This window comes from Chenopodium quinoa, unplaced genomic scaffold, assembly GCF_001683475.1.
Source record: "Chenopodium quinoa cultivar QQ74 unplaced genomic scaffold, ASM168347v1, whole genome shotgun sequence".
NCBI lineage: Eukaryota > Viridiplantae > Streptophyta > Magnoliopsida > Caryophyllales > Amaranthaceae > Chenopodium > Chenopodium quinoa.
This window is the reverse complement of record NW_018742770.1, coordinates 4153807-4175411: the sequence shown is the minus strand read 5'-3', so window position 1 is coordinate 4175411 and position 21605 is coordinate 4153807. Positions and strand designations below refer to the sequence as shown.

General features: G+C 34.7%; 4 protein-coding genes across 14 annotated transcripts; 1 reads left to right on the top strand and 3 right to left on the bottom strand.

Annotated features, from left to right (window-relative positions):
• The first annotated feature begins 2125 nt into the window (after window positions 1-2125).
• Window positions 2126-5224, top strand: LOC110724830 (protein PLANT CADMIUM RESISTANCE 2-like). The gene is made up of 4 exons (XM_021904309.1): window positions 2126-2391; window positions 4424-4495; window positions 4613-4825; window positions 4953-5224. The coding sequence occupies exons 1-4, from the start codon at window positions 2265-2267 to the stop codon at window positions 5027-5029; spliced, it is 489 nt and encodes a 162-aa protein (XP_021760001.1). The 5' UTR covers window positions 2126-2264; the 3' UTR covers window positions 5030-5224.
• On the bottom strand, window positions 5196-10141 carry LOC110724829 (ultraviolet-B receptor UVR8-like). Its single transcript, XM_021904308.1, has 11 exons — window positions 9981-10141; window positions 9718-9862; window positions 9400-9510; window positions 9239-9299; window positions 8777-8892; window positions 8370-8455; window positions 7997-8198; window positions 7599-7652; window positions 7130-7240; window positions 5927-5983; window positions 5196-5602 (listed from the first exon to the last, which is right to left on the bottom strand). Exons 1-11 carry the CDS (start codon window positions 10007-10009, stop codon window positions 5423-5425), a joined length of 1152 nt encoding a protein of 383 aa, XP_021760000.1. The 5' UTR covers window positions 10010-10141; the 3' UTR covers window positions 5196-5422.
• A 2356-nt stretch (window positions 10142-12497) lies between these two features.
• On the bottom strand, window positions 12498-16166 carry LOC110724825 (14-3-3-like protein). Of its 2 annotated transcripts, none has more exons than XM_021904301.1 (5): window positions 16105-16166; window positions 14669-15176; window positions 14456-14578; window positions 13840-13956; window positions 12498-12886 (listed from the first exon to the last, which is right to left on the bottom strand). In XM_021904301.1, exons 2-5 carry the CDS (start codon window positions 15146-15148, stop codon window positions 12833-12835), a joined length of 774 nt encoding a protein of 257 aa, XP_021759993.1. In that variant the 5' UTR covers window positions 15149-15176; window positions 16105-16166; the 3' UTR covers window positions 12498-12832. The 2 variants fall into 2 exon arrangements, with proteins under 2 accessions (XP_021759993.1, XP_021759994.1); XM_021904302.1 differs by lacking the exon at window positions 16105-16166 and adding an exon at window positions 16060-16078.
• Window positions 16167-16275: 109 nt separating this feature from the next.
• LOC110724826 (calcineurin B-like protein 7) lies at window positions 16276-21376 on the bottom strand. Of its 10 annotated transcripts, none has more exons than XM_021904303.1 (6): window positions 20381-21351; window positions 20182-20292; window positions 19992-20064; window positions 19588-19670; window positions 19389-19448; window positions 16276-17214 (listed from the first exon to the last, which is right to left on the bottom strand). In XM_021904303.1, exons 2-6 carry the CDS (start codon window positions 20260-20262, stop codon window positions 16978-16980), a joined length of 534 nt encoding a protein of 177 aa, XP_021759995.1. In that variant the 5' UTR covers window positions 20263-20292; window positions 20381-21351; the 3' UTR covers window positions 16276-16977. The 10 variants fall into 10 exon arrangements, 5 of the variants coding, with proteins under 5 accessions (XP_021759995.1, XP_021759997.1, XP_021759996.1 ...); XR_002512070.1 differs by lacking the exon at window positions 16276-17214 and adding an exon at window positions 17333-18080 and having other exon boundaries at window positions 18303-19448; window positions 20381-20909; XR_002512071.1 differs by lacking the exon at window positions 16276-17214 and adding an exon at window positions 17333-17846 and having other exon boundaries at window positions 18303-19448; window positions 20381-20909.
• Between the last annotated feature and the right edge of the window lie 229 nt (window positions 21377-21605).

Sequence of the window (21605 nt, the reverse complement as noted above, 5' to 3'; positions counted from 1 at the left end):
ATCTCTCGATCATTTAAATAACGACTATTTTGAGGAGTGGAATATCAAAATTCCATGTTTCTATATTAATTTGCATGCAATACAATGCAAAAAAGTATATATTCACCAAAGAATTCATGATACGCTACTAACATAGTATGCATACTTTGACCATTAATATGTTTAATTGTCTGCTAATATTAATATAGATTGGTACAATACATTGTAACTGATCCAACAACTTATTATATGATGGTTATACATTACTAAGATCGAAAAAGTTGACTTGGTACATTATAACTAATCCAAGAAATTGTTATAATTATTTACTTATACATTTGTAAAATTCAAGTCAAAGTCCCTATATAAAACAATCGTTTGCAGTATAAGTTCCTTTGAAAATTATTGTGTTTTAAGTTCCTTTCAAATTTTACTACGTCAATTCATTTTAGCGTGTACTTGACGTAGTGACGTCAATTTTAAATTCGACATGTTGCGTTTTTATATACCGAAAAAAGCAAATGAGATTAATTTGGAAAATAAAATCCCAGGATTGGATTTCACTTGAATACTTGATTGTCTACGGCTCCATTACGCGTGCTCGCGCGAGCTAAAAGTTTTGTAATTATGATCACATTGATCTTGAAACTACCTACCACTTTCTTCGTTTTTATAACTAGCTACTACACATCAAAAGTCCATCGTTTTTATAACTAGCTACCACTTTCTTCGTTTTTATAACTAGTTTCTATATGAAATTAAACACAATAATAATCATATTATATAAATATAAGGAAAAATTGTCAGGAACTACATGCTAAATAAGGGTATTTGGAAACAACTACCCACTAAAAAATTTTATCAAAAAAACTATTCCCTAAATTTAAAAAGTTATAGTAGCACTACCTTTTTACATTTTTCGGCGAAAAAGTCTGGCGTGTGGGGCCCACTTTTTTAATTTTTCTTCTGAAAATTCCTAATTGAAGAAGTGAAAACAAGTAGGGTATGTAATTCATAGGTAATTCTTCTCTTTTAATCCATTAATTATGAATTTTGATGTTAGGGTGTAACGATTAGAAAAATTAGGGTTCTTAGAAATTGGGGATAATTTGAAATTAATTGAATTTGTTGCTTTTAATTCAAATTGGTTATCTACTTAGGGTTACGAATTAAGGTCCAATTTGTCATTGCATCGTGTCTTTTCAGAGAAAAACTGAAAAAGTGGGCCCATGCACCGGACATTCTCGCCGAAAAATGCAAATGGGTAGTGCTACTTTAACTTTTTTAATTTAGAGGGTAGTTTTTACTAAAATTTTTTAGTGGGTAATTATTTCCAAATACCCCTATTAAGCTTGTAGTTCCTCACAAATTTTCCTAAATATAATTCAATTCACGAATTTATCAACTAGGAGAGGACCATGTGCATATGGAGTATGGACCATCTCCACTTTAAATAGGCTTGGCGGCTTTAGCAAGACCAAAGCTTTTTATTGTTGACTTTGATTAATTTGGCACAATCACTGTACCCTTCCTTTTCCTCCATAACAATCTTAATACTTCTTACAAGATAAGTAATGTTCGTTGACTTAAATACTTATTACTTAAAATACTTATATATACTTAATTGACCAATTCCTCGTCACAAAATGATACAATTACATAGATTACGAGCATTTTAAGATGTTCAAATAGTTTTAGGAATACGGTTATAATACGTCGTATAACTTAATGATATACTTGTAGTACTTAAAACTTGATTATAAATTATGTCTATATCATTAGTTTTAACTTTTAAATTTTTAATATATGACCTCAATTATAACAAAATACACACAAAATGAAACAAAAACAAAAATAAAAAAGGCTTCATATACATCTTAACCTTAATTTAAGCTCCTATATTACAAAAACAAACTTTTCTTGTTTGTTTATGAATTAATACTTAGTTGACCAACAACGACTAAGAAAAATCTTACCAATTCAATTTCCTATCCAAATTCTAACGTGTTAATCAAGCTGCTAATATCGACTACACATAGTAAGGGCCAAGGGGACCCTCTTAATACACTTGCCATACCTTGTTCCTTGAATTTTCTATCCTAATTAATCAGCCACCACTCACTTTTCATCTCTCATAAATTTAAAGTACCCACCACTTCGGCACTTACTATATATACTCTCATAATCCTAATCTTTTTTGTTCATCATCCAATATTACAATTAACTCTCTATACTCCACTCTTAAGATTTGTTTCTTGCACATATACATTTTTAAGTGTTGAATCATGAAGCAGCAACAATATCCTGCAATGGGATTTCCGGTGGCCGAGCCGAGTGCTCCTCCAACTAATGGTGGTGCTGTTGGAGAGTTCTCTACTGGTCTTTGTGATTGTTTATCTGATATTCCTCTATGTAAGTCCATCTTAATAATAATAATAATAATTATAATAATAATAATAATAATAATAATAATAATAAATTAAAAAAAATAAAAAAATACAATCCTCCTTTTCTCTCTTCTCTCTCCTAAACCTAGTCTCCATTATCAATTTTAAAGGGGCTTCCATCGAATTTTACCGGTGGAAAGCCTCAATCTTTATTTTCTTTTGGGAAATTCTACGTTATAACCCGCTACTTTTTGAAATTCTACGTTGTGCCCCTGGTTTTTGAAACTTCTACACTGTAACCCTAAGGTCTTATTGGTAACTCTGTTGTACCCTTGTCGTTAAGTGTCCGTTAATAAAGTCCCGTTATCCCAAAAAAATTAAAAAAAATTAAAAAGAAAAAATAAAACCAAAATCACCAATTCAACCACCCATAACCAGCCGCTGCAACCCACGGCCAGCCCTACCCCCGTCCCCTCGAACGTCGGACGCCTCTCAGACCCCCTTTCCCTCCCTCGGTGACTGCACAGCCTCGATGACCCTCCCCTTTCCCCGTAAAACCACTCGTAACCCCTCCCCCTCGAAAAAACACCTTAAATAACCTCCAATCGCCGGAAATCAACGATCCGCCATCTCCCTTCACCGGAGCCGTAGCCTCCGCTGTTGTTCCTTTTCTCTCTCTCTGCTCTAGCCTCCTACTGCCGGAAATTGAAAGTTAGGGTTAGGGTTTGGGATTTGGGGGTTGGAATTTGAGAGATTTTGTTAAACTTCGTGGTGGGTGATTCAAAGGGGAAAGGGGAGGTGGTCGGGGCAACACGAACGTGGGGGGAGGGGAAGAAATCTAGGCGGCCGACGCTCCGGGGGAAGGGTGGTGGGACGGCGGTGGCAACGGGCTGACCATGGGGTGGTTTTGGTGTTTTGATTTTTTTTTTTATATTTCATTTATTTATTTATTTAATTAAATAAATTTTTTATGTCTAACGGAACTATATTAAAGGTGATTTAGCATCAAGGGTACAATAGAGTTACTTACTATACCTTGGGGTTACATTGTAGAAGTTTCAAAAAGTCGGGGCACAGCGTAGAATTTCAAAAAGTAGCGGGTTATAATGTAGAATTTCCCTTTTCTTTTTAAGCTTTTTGTTTTAAGTTACAATAATGTCTCCCTTGAAATAATGGGTTTATCTCCTTCGAAAGACAAGGTTTTTTCGATTTCCTTCGAAAGACAAGGTTTTATTTGAGCTTAATCTGGTCTCCGGTTTTGCGGAGTTACTATTGATTGTGGCTCAGATTCGGGTTACGGAATCAGCACAAGAATTTACTTTCTCACAAAATTACGAAGCGACGACGGATCCACTTAAAAAGTTGTATGAGACAACGAATCGAGAATATGCCGAATTGTTATATTTATGTATTTGGGTTCTTAGCCCTTCCCCGATTAATTCTTGTTAGATTTTGTTAAATTCGTTTTCATTATCGTTCATTGTCAATTGTAGATGCCGTATGACTTATATTAATTGTCAATTGTTGTTAGATTTTGTTAAATTCGTTTTCATTATCGTTCATTGTCAATTGTCGTTAAGTGTCCGTTAATAAAGTTCCGTTATCCCAAAAAAATTAAAAAAAATTAAAAAGAAAAAATAAAACCAAAATCACCAATTCAACCACCCATAACCAGCCGCTGCAACCCACGGCCAGCCCTACCCCCGTCCCCTCGAACGTCGGACGCCTCTCAGACCCCCTTTCCCTCCCTCGGTGACTGCACAGCCTCGATGACCCTCCCCTTTCCCCGTAAAACCACTCGTAACCCCTCCCCCTCGAAAAAACACCTTAAATAACCTCCAATCGCCGGAAATCAACGATCCGCCATCTCCCTTCACCGGAGCCGTAGCCTCCGCTGTTGTTCCTTTTCTCTCTCTCTGCTCTAGCCTCCTACTGCCGGAAATTGAAAGTTAGGGTTAGGGTTTTAGGACTTTAAAAAAAAAAAAAAAACCTTAAAATCTTATTGAATTTTTAATTGTCCTGCATGGTAATAATTGATAAATTTCAAAATAATGCAGGTTGTTTGACATGCTGGTGCCCCTGCATCACCTTTGGACGTATAGCAGAGATTGTTGACAAAGGCTCATCATGTAAGTAGCACTACAAAATGTTACTCCTTTCGTCTCATTCTTATTTTGACGGTAATTGTCTCATAAAAAAAGTCGATATGATGGAATTAATGAATTTGTATAAATTGTGGGATGCAGCATGTGGGGTAAGTGGAGCGTTATATTCATTAATCATGGTAGTTGCGGGATGTCAATGGATATATTCATGTTCATATCGATCAAAGATGAAGAAGCAATATGGGATACCAGAGAACTGCTGTGCAGATTGTTGTACTCATTTCTGGTGTGAGTCTTGTGCATTATGCCAAGAGTACCGCGAGCTTGAACACTGTGGCTACGATGTTTCCCTTGGTACGTTATCAATACCTTATTTATAAGTACTCCTTCCGTCCACAAATAATCTTAACAACTGATCGTGTCATTTGAAATTTGTAATTAATGGAATTTGTATTTATGTTGTTTTGTTATGTGTCTATAGGATGGCATGGTAACATGGAGAGGCAAAACCAGGGGAGGGTGGTTCCTCCACCGATGCCGGGCGGCATGACCCGATAAGCTCAACACATATAGAACATTTCAAGATTATTACATACATGTTCATATGTGAAAAATACATGTTCAAGATTATTACATACATGTTCATATGGATGTCCTATATTTCGAGAATTTGAGTGTTTTACGCCTTCATATCAATGTGTAAATTGTCATATCATAGCAAAGATTTATGAATAAAAACAATGTTTCATCGTATATCATTCGTGTTTAAATACATAACTGTTTCATCTCCTTCAACCAAACATAAACAGAGGTCAGGGCAGCGAGAAGCCGAGAACAAAACCACTGATTATAATTCATGGAGTTTTAGATTATTATAATTGGCAATAAAAGGTCCGTGATAAGAATATTGGTTTCATATATAGCTTACAATTCATCATCATCAGCTTGCCATTAAACAATAGCCAAAGTATGTCGACCACCACAAGCTATAAGGTTAGCCCGCCAACGCGCTTCAGCTTTCTCCTCCTCACCATCATTTCTTGGAGGTGGGAGATTTATTGGTACTTCCATCGGATGACCGGTTGTGACCTTCCGTCCGTATCCTAAACGGCCATGGTCACCTCGCCCGAACTGCAAACAGAAAAAGAAGAAACAGCTGACAACAAAAACTGAGGAAATTAAATACTGAACTCTGACACACTGTAAACTGGCATAAAATCCATATCAGTGCAATATTAAGGTAATCACTTAAAATGATTTGAATACTGGAGTAGTATAATTTTGATGTATTTCAGACGAACAGACGAATAAATGAAACTGGGATACACATAATGTGTGATGCATTAATATTGAGTAAACATACAGCACTGTTGAAATTTTCAATCATATCACCAAAAAACCAAGCCTGTCCTGTGGCCAGTAGTCACTGAAAGGAGAGGAGCGAAGGGTGCTTACAGTAAATATTCGTCCGTCTCGTGTCATTGTAACTGAATGCGTTCCTCCACAAGATACCTGATGATCAAAAGTCAACGTCACTCTCAATAGGGTCAAATAAAATTGATTCGATGATTTCACGATAACAAATTCTTAATCAATCATATAAAAGCAGCAACAGCATTCCCATGAAAATAAAAAAATTAAAATAAAAAAAAACTTTGAACTAATTTCTCAGCACACTACTGTTCTACTGAGTATCTATATTGTACTACATGTACAAGCGCCCAGACATCATCATAGTGTACAAATCTTTAACAATTTAACTCTTAGGATTAGGATATCCCACAAGTTCACTGTCACGGATCCAAGTAGTCCAAGTCTCAATGCGGGTCAACCTCCTATGAAGGTCTATGCAAGAAGGGGGAAAGTCAATCAAGGGCAACTAAGGGCTGCCACAGAGAACAATCCCATGCCTTGACAACTCCAATGAAGAAGATGACAAATTAATTAAGAAGCAGGGATGGAAAGAAAGCAACTTTAGTTTATGTTGTTTATATATGTTTTTCCAAATTAGCTAAGTTTCACATGTAAACCTTAAGGTCATGTTGACCATCTTAGTATAAGAAGCATGGATAGTGTTAGGGAAGGATCATCCAGAAAATTAGCAAAGAAACATTGAGAGTTGCAACCTCAAGTTGCTAGAGAGATTTGCAACCTAAAGTTGCTATTGTATCCCCTGTTACATGAATTCGTCAATCAAATAGTCAATCTCCCCTTAATTATTGTCTTTCGATTACATTAGAAGTACTAGTCTATCACACTCACATGAGGTTTGAGCTCAAAAACCAAGCTCATAAGCATAATATAATCCATAAAAGTATTAGATATCTTGAGCTTTTAATGTTTTACAATCAGCGATTCATGCCAAAGACATAATGGAGCATGCACACTAAAAAGAGCTTAAAATCTGGAGAAACACAAGCATTTGATTGATATCTTTATAGAAGCTATTGGGAAGACAAATTACAAATGAAAAAAAAAATTAAAAAGGGCGAGCAAAGGCCTAAGGTAGTACGAACAAAAGTATTAAAACCATTTATGAGGAAGATAAGGATCTATTACATTCTAAGCAATCAAACTCTCCTAAAGAAAGTGGTTCTTGCTGAATTATCCTAAGAAAACGTCACAAGGGAGATTGCTTTGAAGCTTCAAATATCATACCTGAACTATATCTTCATTGGCTAAAAGCTGCACCTTCTGTGGCAACATTTTACTGCTCTTGTCATCTCCAAATCCAAGCCGTCCATGCTCTCCTCTACCCCAACCATACACCTTCAAGTAGCATTCAATGAGGAATGTGCTTAGCAACCAAAAAGATTAAAGGAAAATTTATGTCCAGCAAAGTAATGTACAGAAAGTGCGAGAAGCATCATATTTCCCTGTGTTTTCATAGCTGCACTACAAGGCATATAAAATACGGAACATAAAACATCACAATCTAGGAACGCATGCACCTTGATAAAGTAGCATGATTTATGTGCTAGGGGCATGGTAGTGACAAGAGTTAAGGAATAAGCAGCAGTAAGAGTCACAAGCCATCATGGCAGAGAGAACATGACAATATCAATCATTATGAGTTAATTAAACATTTGCCAGGATGAATAAGTTTCTTGTAGATGAAAGTGCATACCTCTCCTGCACTCGTCAGAGCAGTAGAATGCCACCCACCAGCAGCAATATCAACCTAGTCCCTCACAGACAACAAAAGTTAGGCTCAATGTACAAGTTCCTTCTTAAACAAAAGCAGCAATCCATCTAAGCATCATATATGACATAACGATAAATCTGAAGCAATGTTTTAAGAGAAATAATAAAGATATGAATGTCATAAATAAGAACCATCATTTAGCGAAGAAGATGGTCAGGTACAATCCAGAAAATCTACATCTCTAACTATCAGAAATACTACTCAATTGCAGTTATACCGATGACTAGGGAGAGAATTCCAAACACAGGATAGAATTCATAGAAACACCCAAAAAAAAATGATAAAGCAGTATGGAGTATGGACTATAAGAAACCATGTACCAGTGTAAGACCAGAAAGCCCCTGTACACGAATAGGCTGTGATCTAGGTTGAGTATCTCCAGTTCCAAGCTGCCCATACTCATTATTACCCCATGCCCACAACGTCCCATCTTCTTCAAGAGCCAAGTTATGAAATGCTCCCACTGCAATCAATCGCACTTTTTCAGGTCCTTGTACTCGAACTGGAACAAAAATTTGCTTTCTGATGGAAATGGAAGACAAGACACCAGGATAAGAAAATGAAACAAAAGATAACACAACACTTAAGCATGAACAATTTGTCTAGCATAACAAAGGGAGACTGGCATCTTTTATCCTACAAAACAAAACTAAAGATTAATATATGCAGCAGTAGGAATTGAGAGGAACCTACATATCTCCAGGTGGCCATGGCTGACCCCAAGTCCATACATGTCCTTCACGTGTAAGGACCACTGAATGTGTCCCTCCAGCAGCCACCTAAAAGAATTGAACGGTAAATAAAATTACTAGGTCCAACATAAAGGCACAAGCTGTGAAGCAGATTTTTTAGTCACCCCTCAAACTTAGAATTTGAAGATTAGTTCTTTCTAGCAGATCTCATACACCCCTCAAAGTTGGGAGTTAAACGGGTAGCATTTTCATTGCACAATATCTATACAGGTACACAACTAAGAAAAAAAAATCCAAGAATCCAACAACCATCCTAGTCAAAAACATCATCAAGAACATGATCATGAATATCTAACACAACCGAAAGCAGCAAGAAATTAAGAGCCTAGCAAATTTCTAGTATCCAACCTGGCGAACTTTAAGCTTAGGTGCACAACGTTGAGGAATTACAATATCCCTTCGCAAAAGCCTGCCAGTTTCATCCTTCTCGGGATCTTCACCACATTGCCCATACTCATTACCACCTACATCAAACCCATACATTTAAGCTCAGTCGCTCAGACATATAGATGATTTTGCTTTGCGATAGCAAACAATTTCGTTTACAGATTTTAAAAATTCCCATTTGAGCCTCTGGATTACCTTATTCCCATTTCAACAATGGTTTTTGTAATGATATCAAAGAACAGCTAAATGGTACACATACATGAGCTAACTAACTACTCACTTACAAGATTGCTATGTAACAATTAAAGATTAAAGAAATTTCTTTTCTTATAGTCTTATTGGATAGAATAGCTTGATCCTCAACTATAAAAACCTTAGGTAAGAAACCAAATTAAGAACAAGAACTGTAATAAAAACATGTACCCCAAGCATAAGCACGGCCTTGATCATCAACAGCCAAGCAATGCCACCCGCCAATGGCCGCCTGAAATCAAACACAATCCATCCACATTACTTCCACTAACACAAACAGAATATACCAAAACAACCCACAAAAAAATTTAAAGCAAATTTATAGACTTCACCTGTACAATTTTTACATTGGCAAGAGCTTTAACCTGAGTAGGCACATTCTCAGCCTTAGTCTCAGGTGGTTGCCCTAAAGTCCCTCTTTGATTCCATCCCCATGTAAACAACTATCAAAAACATCAACAAATTCCAATCAATTCAGCTGATTAAATTACTCCCAACTATTGAATTTGAATTTGCAGCACAAAATGAAATTTTCAGCAAAACCCACCAAAATTAAGAACAGCTTCAAACAAAAAATTAAAAATTTAGCACAACCCAGATGAAAATATCTAATCTTTAGTCCGAAAAAATTCTAAAAATCAAAAATTAACCTTGCCATCTTCACAAAGAGCGAGAGAGTTGCGACTACCAGCAACAACAGAGGAAACACTGTAATTTTGAAGAGCTTTAACTTGGCAGACCCATTCTTTATCTTCATTGTTGCCTATACCTAATTGTCCATCTTCTCCTGAACCCCTGCCACCATTAACAAGCAACTTCATTAGCATTCAATTAATTAACTATTAGTAAACTAACCCAGAAAATAAAATAGTTAAATATACAGAAGAAATAAGGGAAGAAGAAGTAAAGAGACCAAGCGATGACGGCGGTGTCTGAAGGCATAGAGTTGAAGAGTTGAAGAGAGAAAAATGTATAGAACGGCGAGAGTAACGGGGTTTTTATGTGAAGAAGGTATGAAACGAGTAATTGAGTAGTGAGGTTGTTTGATTGAAGCTTAAGCCTCTGTACTTGCCCTGCTTGGTATTTAGATTATGCACACGGGTGAAGCATGCTCCGCTGCGACGCTAAGGGCCGGTTATAATTTAGTGAACTGAGCTGAAGTGAACTAAAGGGAATAGGCCCTAACTCAGTAAGTCATTGTACATTCGAAAGAACATAGTTGCTCCGTTTTTAAACTTTTGTAATTTATAGCTACGAACTTACGATAATATATGTTTGGGTCCAATTTATCTAATTGGGTCTAGTCATTTATTTGGGTCCAATTATTTCATTGGGTCTGGTCATTAAATGATCCAATATTCCAAGGTCAAGGCCCGAGCCTCCAATCAAGCCAAGTCAGCCAGGAGTCCTTTGGTCCGAATTGCTATGGTCAGCCCATGACTATTTAAGGGCTCAATTACTCTCCTCTCCTCATATGCAAAGGTATATAAGCCCTCAATTCATTCATTTATGACATATACACAAAAGCCTCAAGCATTAAATCTCTTGCATAGCTTCCTCTCTAAATACACTGTTTGACTTCGGCATCGGAGGGGTCTTCCTCGGATCCACCCCCGAGGCCAGTTTACGTGTGTTGGCTGTGCAGGAAACCTTCGGCCCAGCATCCATTGGACCGGATCAGTCTTCGTCCACTTCTTCGGACCTTCGGCAAGGTCCCATTGTTTTCATCCGAAACAATATATAGTTAGGTGGAATTTAGTTGAATGGTTTGAATGCAAATTTTATTTATAGTTCTTATCTATTTTATATGGAATATAAATTTACAATGTTAGTTGATTGAAAATATTAATCGTTCAATTTATGTGTTGGCAGGTATAATAAATAAGTATAATAAATAAAATGTGTCAACTAAAACAATGGATGTAGTAATGTTGTATGCATAGTAACAAAAGATACATTTATTTAATCAAATTTACATTCAAATGTGCTTTGAAAAAGCATTATGTTGAATAAAAGGAAACAAAATATTTTAGAAGAATAAGTTGTGAGATAATACTTTGTAGTCTTGTAGATAGTATTTATTCATATAAATTGCTAATTAATTCAAAAAATTTGTTTATGAAATTGCAATCTAGTAGTACTCCATACATAATTTTTTATTCAATTATTGTATGTGGTCCCTACATACAACCACTATTTGTCATGTTTTTATTAGTTAAAATTATGGGTCCAAGCTCCATTAGAATTCAATTTATATTTGACTCATAGTTTTCTTCCCTTTTTTATGATGTGTCAAATCTCTAATGGTATTGTATGTAGGGACCACATACAATGATTGTATGTGTATCAGCTCTCGGTACATGAGTTGAGTGCACCATTTAGTAATTGGACATAGAGAAATTGAATTGCGTATTTGTCATTTCGGTTGGCATGAAATTAATGAAATTAGAAAAGTTGGACTTTCATGGGAAGTTGATACATCACCTAAAGTTGTTACAGAGTTTTATGCGCTGTTGAAGCAAATTTCAAATCTTTATCCACAACTAGCTGAATTTAACCAAAATCAACTTTAAAATTACATTATGCATTATTGCTTAATAAATTTGCTTCCCGTCAAACAAAAAAAAAAAAAAACAAAACTCTAAAATTAAAATATATTGCGTGAACGGCTAAAGATTATATGAAACCGAAACTAAGAAACTAAAAGAATTCAAAATTTTCATATAATTATGTATAGAGAAAAATATCATCTTAGGGAACGAAATTTAAGGCACATTCAAATGATGACTAAACATGCTAATTAGATGAACTAACATTGAGACTTGAAGTCATTTAATGTCTCTGCGCAATAGTACGGAATACTCCTAAATGTTATCAAAAGTTTTAATGATGTCTTTCATACCTAGTCATTTGTATCAACAAGTGTATAATCTAACAAGTCATTGATTGAAAGACTTGAAGTTTGCTATAATTTGATTCAAAGCACAAAATTTCCTGTCGAACCAAACATAATTTGTATGAGCAGTCGATGGCTCAATTAAGAACATAATTTGTGTAGTGGACATACCACATATGACATATCCTATCAATGGCTCAAACATGGACGATGCTGCCAGATGCCCCAATCCATCTACTCCTAAAAAGAAATTGGTAGTGGACATCAAGTCAGCAACCACCTTATACTAAATGTTATCACAAGAACATAAAGCTAAACCCAACCACACCATTGAAAAGAACCCGAAGAAAAAGCAAAAAAATGCGCATCGGAAAAAGAAAACTTAATTCTTCTCTCGAGGATCTTTACATATAGCCTTGATTGTATCATGCACAATGTACAATCGATTGTACATACAAAAAAAAAAAAAAATGATTTCGTATGTGTGTTTGGTTGCAATGTGGAATGATTTAATTCAGCTTGAAACAAAAGCAATTTATTAAAAAACATATAATTATTAAACATTGACGAAAGTCACAAAACAATCAGAGAGTACACCAAACCTTGAGGATGACAAAAATCAATACTCCCTCGCCAAGCAAAGATTAAATATGCAACTACATCTCACACATTGAACATAAAATAAACATAGCACAATGCTGTGTTTTGAAGTGTCTAAGATGAAAAAGAGAATACTAAATACGAGTACGATAATACCCAGAACTAAAAACCATGTGATTCTAATATATTAACCTAGCTACTACGATCCAAATAACAACTACTATACTGGAGTCTCATGCCAAAAATACATAGCAAAATTCTCCAACTTATCACTGTTCGCCTGATTTTCCAGCGGTTTCCTTAATCTCGTCACCGCCTTCCTCCTGAATAAATAAATAGATTTGGGCATGGTCAGTTAAACAGAGGTGTAGGGGTCACAATTAAAGCTTAAGATGATGATAATACGAGTATGTAATAATAAAAACAGCAATAAACTTCAAAGACAGCCAAAACAAGAGGTGAAAAAGGTTGCCTGCAAACAAGTACAAAGGCTTCTCAAGCAAACATGATACATGTTCTGAAATGATACAGAGAGGGTATTCATAAACATCGGGCATTAGCAAAGATAAAAATACAACTACTAACCCCCCCAAAATAATGATCAAATTTCTTAGGCGATCACACTTCTGTAGTTTTGTTCATGATGATGCAAGCTTCTATTACATACTTATGACAAATAAAATGGTGGAAGGGTGCCCTAGAAAATAGTAAGACATCATTTCCCGTAAGAAAAGTCCTACATGTCATCCCATACTTGTCTAGTTAGCATTCCATTACTGACTAATTTAAACTAAGAAGATAGTATATAAAGAAATGTATGCTGCCAGATGTGAAAATTCCTAAAGACGTTCAAAATGCTCAAGATAAGGTAGTTAAGATACTCAAAGCCTTAGACAATGAATAGGGTTATTTGCATGTGTAACCACAAAATCAGAAACCAATTGGCAGCTTGTAGCAGGTGTATAATCCCTTATAGCTTCAGACAATAGCCTATTTTGACTACTCTCGGCCAATCTACTGAATATTAAGTCTCACTAAACATCTCATCCTTGCAGCAGAAGCAACCAATTCTAATTTTCATATTTATTACATGTTAACCTATCTTAAACAAAGGGATAATAATTCTATCTTTAATGAAATCAATGATAGAACAAACCATAAAAAGAGCCCAAAAAGAGAATCCAGCAGCACATTGGGCGAGAATAAATCAGATTTAAGTTAACTTCACAGTAGGCTACAAAAGGCATAAATAGACTCCTTAGGAACAGATAAATACCGCATTGTCTGAAGTCCAAAGGGTCAAATTGTCTCGCAGCAGCTGCATGATCAATGTGCTGTCCTTGTATGAATCCTCACCCAATGTGTCCAGCTCAGAGATAGCCTCGTCAAAAGCCTATATAGTACACAATATTGTAGAGTCAGAAACCAGGACACTTTACACCAGAGCATAGCCAGCCTCCTCATAACAAGCAAAATAAGGGCCAGTCCAAGCTTAAACAGTAAAATACTTCTGATATTTAGTAAACTTTTTAACATAGATCATTATGTTAGGGCTTGATACAGCATAATTCAATACCTTTACACGGTTACAATGCACTCAATAAGTTAAAAGGTTCAGAATATTTAACAAATAATTCTTCACAATGTCAACAAAACTTTTTTTGTTTCTCTCTAACACGAAATAACTTAAGTTCATTCATAACCAAATAGTCATATAAAATACGGAGAAGTTCATTCATAATCAGATAGTCATATAAAGCAAGGCTTTACAAGCATATAATTGTGTTTAAAGCATGTGAAGAACTAACGATTTAAATGGACAATAAAATTCATCAACATGATCAGTGAAAAAACTAATACTAACAAAACAAAACTAGTATACAATGTAATACCTGCTTGGCAAGATTGCAGGCACGGTCAGGAGAATTCAAAATCTCATAGTAAAATACGGAGAAGTTAAGAGCAAGCCCGAGCCTAATTGGATGAGTAGGAGGCAATTCAGCAAGAGCAATATCCTGGATATAGGGGGGAAAATCATATAAAATAAGTCAGCAAATCCCATCCAAAAGAACAAATGAGAATAGGAAATATATTGAAGAACCAACCTGAGCGGACTTGTAAGCCAACAGGGTGTTCTCAGCAGCCTCCTTCCTCTCAGCTCCTGTCTTGAACTCAGCAAGGTATCTGTGATAGTCACCCTTCATCTTCTGGTAGAATACCTTAGACTCGGCAGAGGAAGCCGAAGGGATGAGGTGCGATTCAAGAAGGTTCAAAATCCCATCACAGATCTTGCTAAGCTCGGTCTCAATCTTACCCCTGTACTCCTTGATGGTTGTAACATGATCTTCGTTTCCTCTACTTTCCTCCTTTTGCTCAATCGAAGAAATGATCCTCCAAGAAGCCCTCCTTGCACCAATCACATTCTTGTAAGCCACGGACAAGAGGTTCCTCTCTTCCACAGTAAGCTCCTCGGCATCTGTCATCTTTGCAACCTTCTCCATGAACTCCACCATTTCCTCATACCGCTCAGCCTGCTCGGCCAACTTAGCCATGTAAACACTGTCTTCCCTTGATTCAGTCGCCATTTCTACCGCTCACAGCAAAATTAAAAATCTGGCAGCATAAAAGCACAACACATGAGACATACTTTTCTTGTAAGCTAATAGGAATAGCAAATGCAAATCTCTAAACTTATTGCAGCAAATTTCATACCAAATCTAATCACTAACAAAACAATCAATCAAATCATCCAAAATATCATACAACATTATGTTTTCATATACCGATTGACTTGTGATTTTGTCATAAATTCCTAAACTAATATTAATATTTACTTTGTTTCACATTAACCTTCCTTATCAAAAGAACATAAAATATTACAAAACCAACCCATTTTAATTATAATAATAATTTCTCTAACATTTGGTAAATGATTTAATTAAACCCGAAATTTGGTGTCAAAGTCTACATGTCACCCAACTAATTAAAAAAACAAATTAACCACTCGTACTTTATTATGCAAAGCTTAAAAAGCAACCTTTAACAAATAATCATGAACAAAAATTTAAAAACAAGAAGAAAAAAAAACACCCCATAATTTATTCAATTGCCCATTTTCAGCGATCATCCATGATAATTCTATTGTATCTGAATTTTAATAAACAAACAATGTGACAATTATTCAAATAATGGTTTCTGATAAAACATGATAAACAAAATTAATAAACAAAACATAAAATCATTAGATTAATTTCATTCCCAATTAATAATCGACAATAATCAACAGCAATAACGTAAAAATTAACCAAAGTACAACACCAAAAAGAAAATCAAATAATTAAAAATAAAATTAACAAGTCAAATGTTCACACATTTACGAAACCGGAATCTCGCAAAATAAATTAAAGCAAAGATCTGAGACAAATTGAAAAACACAATTATTAAAGAAATTGTAGAAAATAGTCGAATCGATGAGAAAGAAGAATGAAGCACAAACCCTAAAAATGAAGGGGAAATCGGAGGAGAGAGAAAAGGGACGTACCAGAGAAAGAGGGGGAGAGGAAGAGGGCGAGTGGAAGGTGAGAAGAATAGGGGAAGGGAGATTAAATATGGGAAGAATATCATTTTATTTATTATTAATATGTGATATTAAAATTAGGGGTCCAATTGAAACCTGACACCTGGTTGGGAACCAGGGAATCTTTTTTTTTTTATTTTTATACTAGTCGTTGGAGCAACGTCAAAATAAGTATGATTCGTGAAATTGTTCCAAAAGGTCTTTGTAATTTTGTTTAGGTTAAGATTATAGAGGCGTTTTAATTTATAAGTTGTTAGAAGGGGTAGTGATAAAACTTGTAAGATAAGTAAAATTCGATTGTAATATTCATGGTTGTATTCGGGTGTTGTAATAGCAAGGATACAAGAATTTGTAAGTACTAACAAGGAATAGTGATAAAGTTTCTATGGAGATATATGTATGGAAAAACAATTGATATAAGTGAAGTTATCTAGAATTTGTTAGAATTTAATGATTTTAAAAAAAGTATACTATTGTTTTAGATATTATTTCAGAACATAATATGGTTTATTGAGTACCTAAATAATTTCGAAGAGCTTTATTTTAAAATGATTGTGATTATAAGGATTAGTAATAAGGAAATGCAATCTTAGAGGTTAAAGTTATGTAAAATGGATTAAATATAAAATATATAAAAGAATTGTATACATATTTGTTAGACTATTTAAAGTAGAAAATTTTCGAGTGGTTCTTCTATTGGAAATTATAATTGTTAGAGTTTGTAAACTGATACAATACATTTAAAGGGCTGTTTAGTGAACTAAGCTGGTTCTTGCAAAAAAAACTTGTTCTTGATACCCCTCATGTACTGCTTTTCTTGGAGTACCGGAGGACCTTTCAATTGGTGGATAATCTAGGACCTCCAAATAAAAATAAATAAATAAATACATAAAATATAAAAAAAGTAGATGCTATGACTGGGTTGTGCAAAAGTGTGTTTTTTATACTTCTCTTTTTTTGGGTGTGGGAGGGGGGATGGGTCCTGAAGGCTACTTTCTTCTTGTTATCTCTGTACACCATGCTCTTTAATGGAAGGAACAAAACAACATATAAGCATAGTTGCCTAAGCTCGTCCTGAAATGATTAAAACAGGACAACAATAAAATATGCAAAAACCCGAGATCAAGTAAAAAATGACTGATAATGAAGTACAAAACCTGAACCAGTAGCAACAAAAAAATTATAAATTTTGTCCTCAATTGTTCAATAAAAAATTACTAAGCTCTTCAGAGACAAAGTACACAATAAAGAAGTTTAGCACTTCATAGTGTTTATACATCTACCAGCAGTCCACCAAGTACTGAAAATCATATTCATGTTCCACGGTCAGGACCTTTGTCTCGGATAAAAATACAGTTCAAAGATTACAAATATATATTTCATATATACTTGTATAGTTGTATAGAAATGGAAAACATATAGATGCATAGTTCAAAGGTCAACAACAAAGTCTTAATCTTAATGTACTTGGCATTAACTTGCAAGTGCAAATCCACCAACTCTACAAAATTTTAGCTTAGTTTAAGAGCATAACAGCAGTCATAATATAGTATCTAAATAACTGCAAGATATACACTCATAAGCTTTTGGCCAACCAGCAGCATCTGCAATATGATGAGATGAAATAATGCAGACTGACATTTAAGATAAGAGTTCCCAATGAATGAACCAGCCTCCATGTTCTACCCATGAAAGCAAGACAAAGCCTGTTGTAAACAAAAAAGAGATAGTAAGCACGGAAAAAGATCAGGCACTACTTTTCATTTTGATCAGAGAAACTTTGATTTCTAGTGTATGCCAATAGAGTTGTACCAATATTTGAAAAGTCGCTTCAAATGGTTACACTATCAAGACTTATCTTATTGTGGTGGACTGGTGGTGGTGGTGGTGGTGGTGGTGGTGGAGGGGTATGTGTAGAAAGGGAGGGATGCCCTAGATTCCTAAACATCATCATCCATGGATTAGAAGCCAATATAAAGACCTTTACTTTAGAAAAATAAATTTCAAGATCACCAGTTTACATTTTGACATTCACTGGTAATTATTCTTTCTAAAGTGACAAAGCATGCCAATTATGTACCAACAAGTAGCAACTCAAAAGTTACCAATGTAGAACACTTAACTTATAATGAGGTAAGCAGAGAACAGAAAAAGGCTCAAACCTATCACACGCTCCCGGTAGTGAAGGCTCAACATTAGAAGGAAGACCAAAGACAACCCAGAATAGTTGCAAAGCCAAATCAAAAAGATCAAAACTTTATCATCCAAGAAAACAATTATAATCAAAAGTAGTTTATAATCCAAGAAGCATAAAAATCAAAAGTTCAAAACTTTATCACCCAAAAAGCATATAATATAATAAAAAAATCAAAACTTTATCAGCTAATAAACTTATAATCATTCAATTTAACCCAAAATCAAAACTTTATCATTTAGAAAACTTACAATCATTCAATTCAATCCAAAAAATGAAGTGGGATACCTCAGGAGAGAGACGCTTGCAGTGACCACACTAAGGAGCGTGGAAATCAACGTAGACATAATCAAAAGAAGAAATGGTTTAACCAAAGTTTTTTGCAAAAACCAGCTTAGTTCACTAAACAACCCTTTAAATTTACTGCAAAACAAGTTATTGAGCTATCTAGGAACTTCGGGCTTAAATATAAGTTATGGTATCGCTTACACTTCATTTTATCTTTGTCAGGAGTTCTAGGGTGAAAGACACTCAATGATCGAACAAACTCTCCAAACTCAATGCAGCCATTGTGGTTGACATCAAAGAGATCAAAAATTTGCAATTATGCAATTAACCGAGTAAGTAAGGCTGTGGCAAAAGGCTGTGATACATTTTAAGTCAGTACAATAGTCTGGGAAGTGCATATAACAAAAACAGTAGTGAATTAGTAATTTGTCAGCATGTGCAAGGCCCTAGATAGTAATAAAATCCACCATATATATCAGTCTGACTGCCAAAACGACACGTGACACCTAGCAATCAGTGAATCAGATCATACAATGATATTCCCACAGTTCAAATTGCTAAAAGGTTGTCCAGTTTTATGAATTCTGAAGTAATATAACTTCAAGAGTTCATACTTAATAAACACTGCTCAACTTATCTTGTAAGGCAAAAAATACTTCAGTATTATGTAAACTGAAGGAAAAAGAACAAGTGAACAACTATAGATCGGAAATTCTTGCATGAAATATGGGACATCAGCATCTAACAACAAAAAGGAAACACATACTCTGTCAAGAAAAAGGCTTCTCTTCATACTATTCTTAAATAATGCAAGTTGAAGTTCTTCCTGATCATCATAATTGATAATTGTATTAGAATAAAGAAACAATAATAACTTGATATAGCAATAATATAATACATAACAACTCTTCATTTGCTACCATATAAAACAGATTATCACTTGTACATCAAGGATATTTATATACCTTTTGAATAAAACCATCTTTGACAACAGAGTTGCTGAGTTTATTGAATAAGTCATATAAAAGATCCACTTCATCCTCAGTAACTGCAACACAAAACAATCAATAAATTATCAAATTATAAATATTTATTTTGTCTAAAATATTTAGGTAATTTTGGGCATAGCTTCTTTGTTTAATTTTAAAAAAAAAAACCGAAAAAGAAGTATGTAACATTACTTTTGTGAAAGAAAAAGAAAAACCTTTCAAAAAATATGGAGTAAAAAGATCATATTTTGTACCAAAAATCAAAATATTGTGCCAAATATTTCAGAAGTACCAACTCCGAGTCCAACATAATTTCTTAGTTATGGCACACATATATGCGAGTACAAGTCTTCTACTTATAAAAGTAATGCAAAATTTACCTTTTTTCATCTTTGATATTCCCATCTTCAGTTTGATTTTCCTCGTCCATTTCCTCATCGTCTTCATTGTCCACTTCCAGAAAATATTTCTGATAAATGTTACTATTGTCAGGATCTTCTGTTGCTTCACAAGACAACTACAAATGGCACAAGGCTCAAACAAGGCAAGCTAAAATGAATAAAAACTTACATCATCTTCAGTGACTGGTTCTCCGGGAACAGTTAAAAGAATTGGCTCAGGCTCCAGCTCTTTTTTATAAATTTTCTCCATCTCTTCTGCAACAGCTTGTGCCAAGGAGTCCTAAAATGCTCATCGATTAAAATTAAGTAAACGTTTGATGTGGTTAAAACCGCAAGACAATAAGAGATATTGGGTAATAACTAATAACCTTATGACTCTCATCCTCTGGATTAAAAGAGCATCCTTGAGGCTCAACTTCAACTGCTGGAATTTGTGAAGGTTTACCTTTTTGTAAATCAAACAATTCATAATGGACACCAGTCAGACAAGGGAGCTAGATCATACCCAGCCAGATATAAAAAGAATCAAGTAATAGACTCTGTGCATCAAATATATATCTAAAATCAAGGGATCTCATAAGAGACTTTGACCCAAAGATCAACAGAAAAGATATCCAAATTTGACAAGCCAAATACTTTACATAACATGTGTAACAGTGTAAGCACCTTTTAATGGGAAATAAATAATCAAATGTCTACATACTTAAGGATGGGAATCATTAGATGATTAGGTTAGCACAATTCTATTCAAAATGACAATCAAATAAAGAAGCAGGAACATTAAAGTATTTGAATACCAAGTTTCATACCCTAATTTGCAGCCAATGACCTGTTTTTCTAAGATATCAAATATTTTACTAATTATGATTGACTAAAAAAAGAAGATTGGATGATGCCTAAAATAATCGAAAACCAAATGAACAAATAAAGACAAAAAAATCGAAAACAAATCGATCAAATAAACCCCAAAACAATCGAAAGCCAATCGACCAAATAAAGTCAAAAAATCGAAAACAAATCGATCAAATAAACCCCAAAATAATCGAAAACCAATCGACCAAATAAAGCCAAAAAATCGAAAACAAATCCATCAAATAAACCCCAATAAAAACGAAGCGATTTTGTTGAAATACACCCACAAAGATTCAACCAAAAAAATTCGAATACACATTGAACATATCGAAAACAAAAGGAACATATATGCAAAAATCCACGACAATCAAACCCAAAAATTTGAAACTAAATCAAGAGAGAGAAACAAAATCGAACCTGATAAATGTGACGATCGAAAAGTAATCTTCCACAACCTCGGACGCTGAAAAGAATTGAAGCCCCATCGTCGAAAGCGATGATTGATGGGGTTAGAACGGTCGTACATTCCACACTCAATCAAACACATTTATTATCAAACACCTTACAAACCAAGCATAATGACAAGTAAGAGTTCGGTCCACAAGGAACGGGATATGGTTGCCAAAGATCTTTACACTTAAGCTAATTCGAAGTCAATTGGTGAATTGGGGTTCGTCAAGAAGACAAAAAAACTATGGTTCTAAATCAATAAATTAAAGATACTAGGGAATGGGATCCACT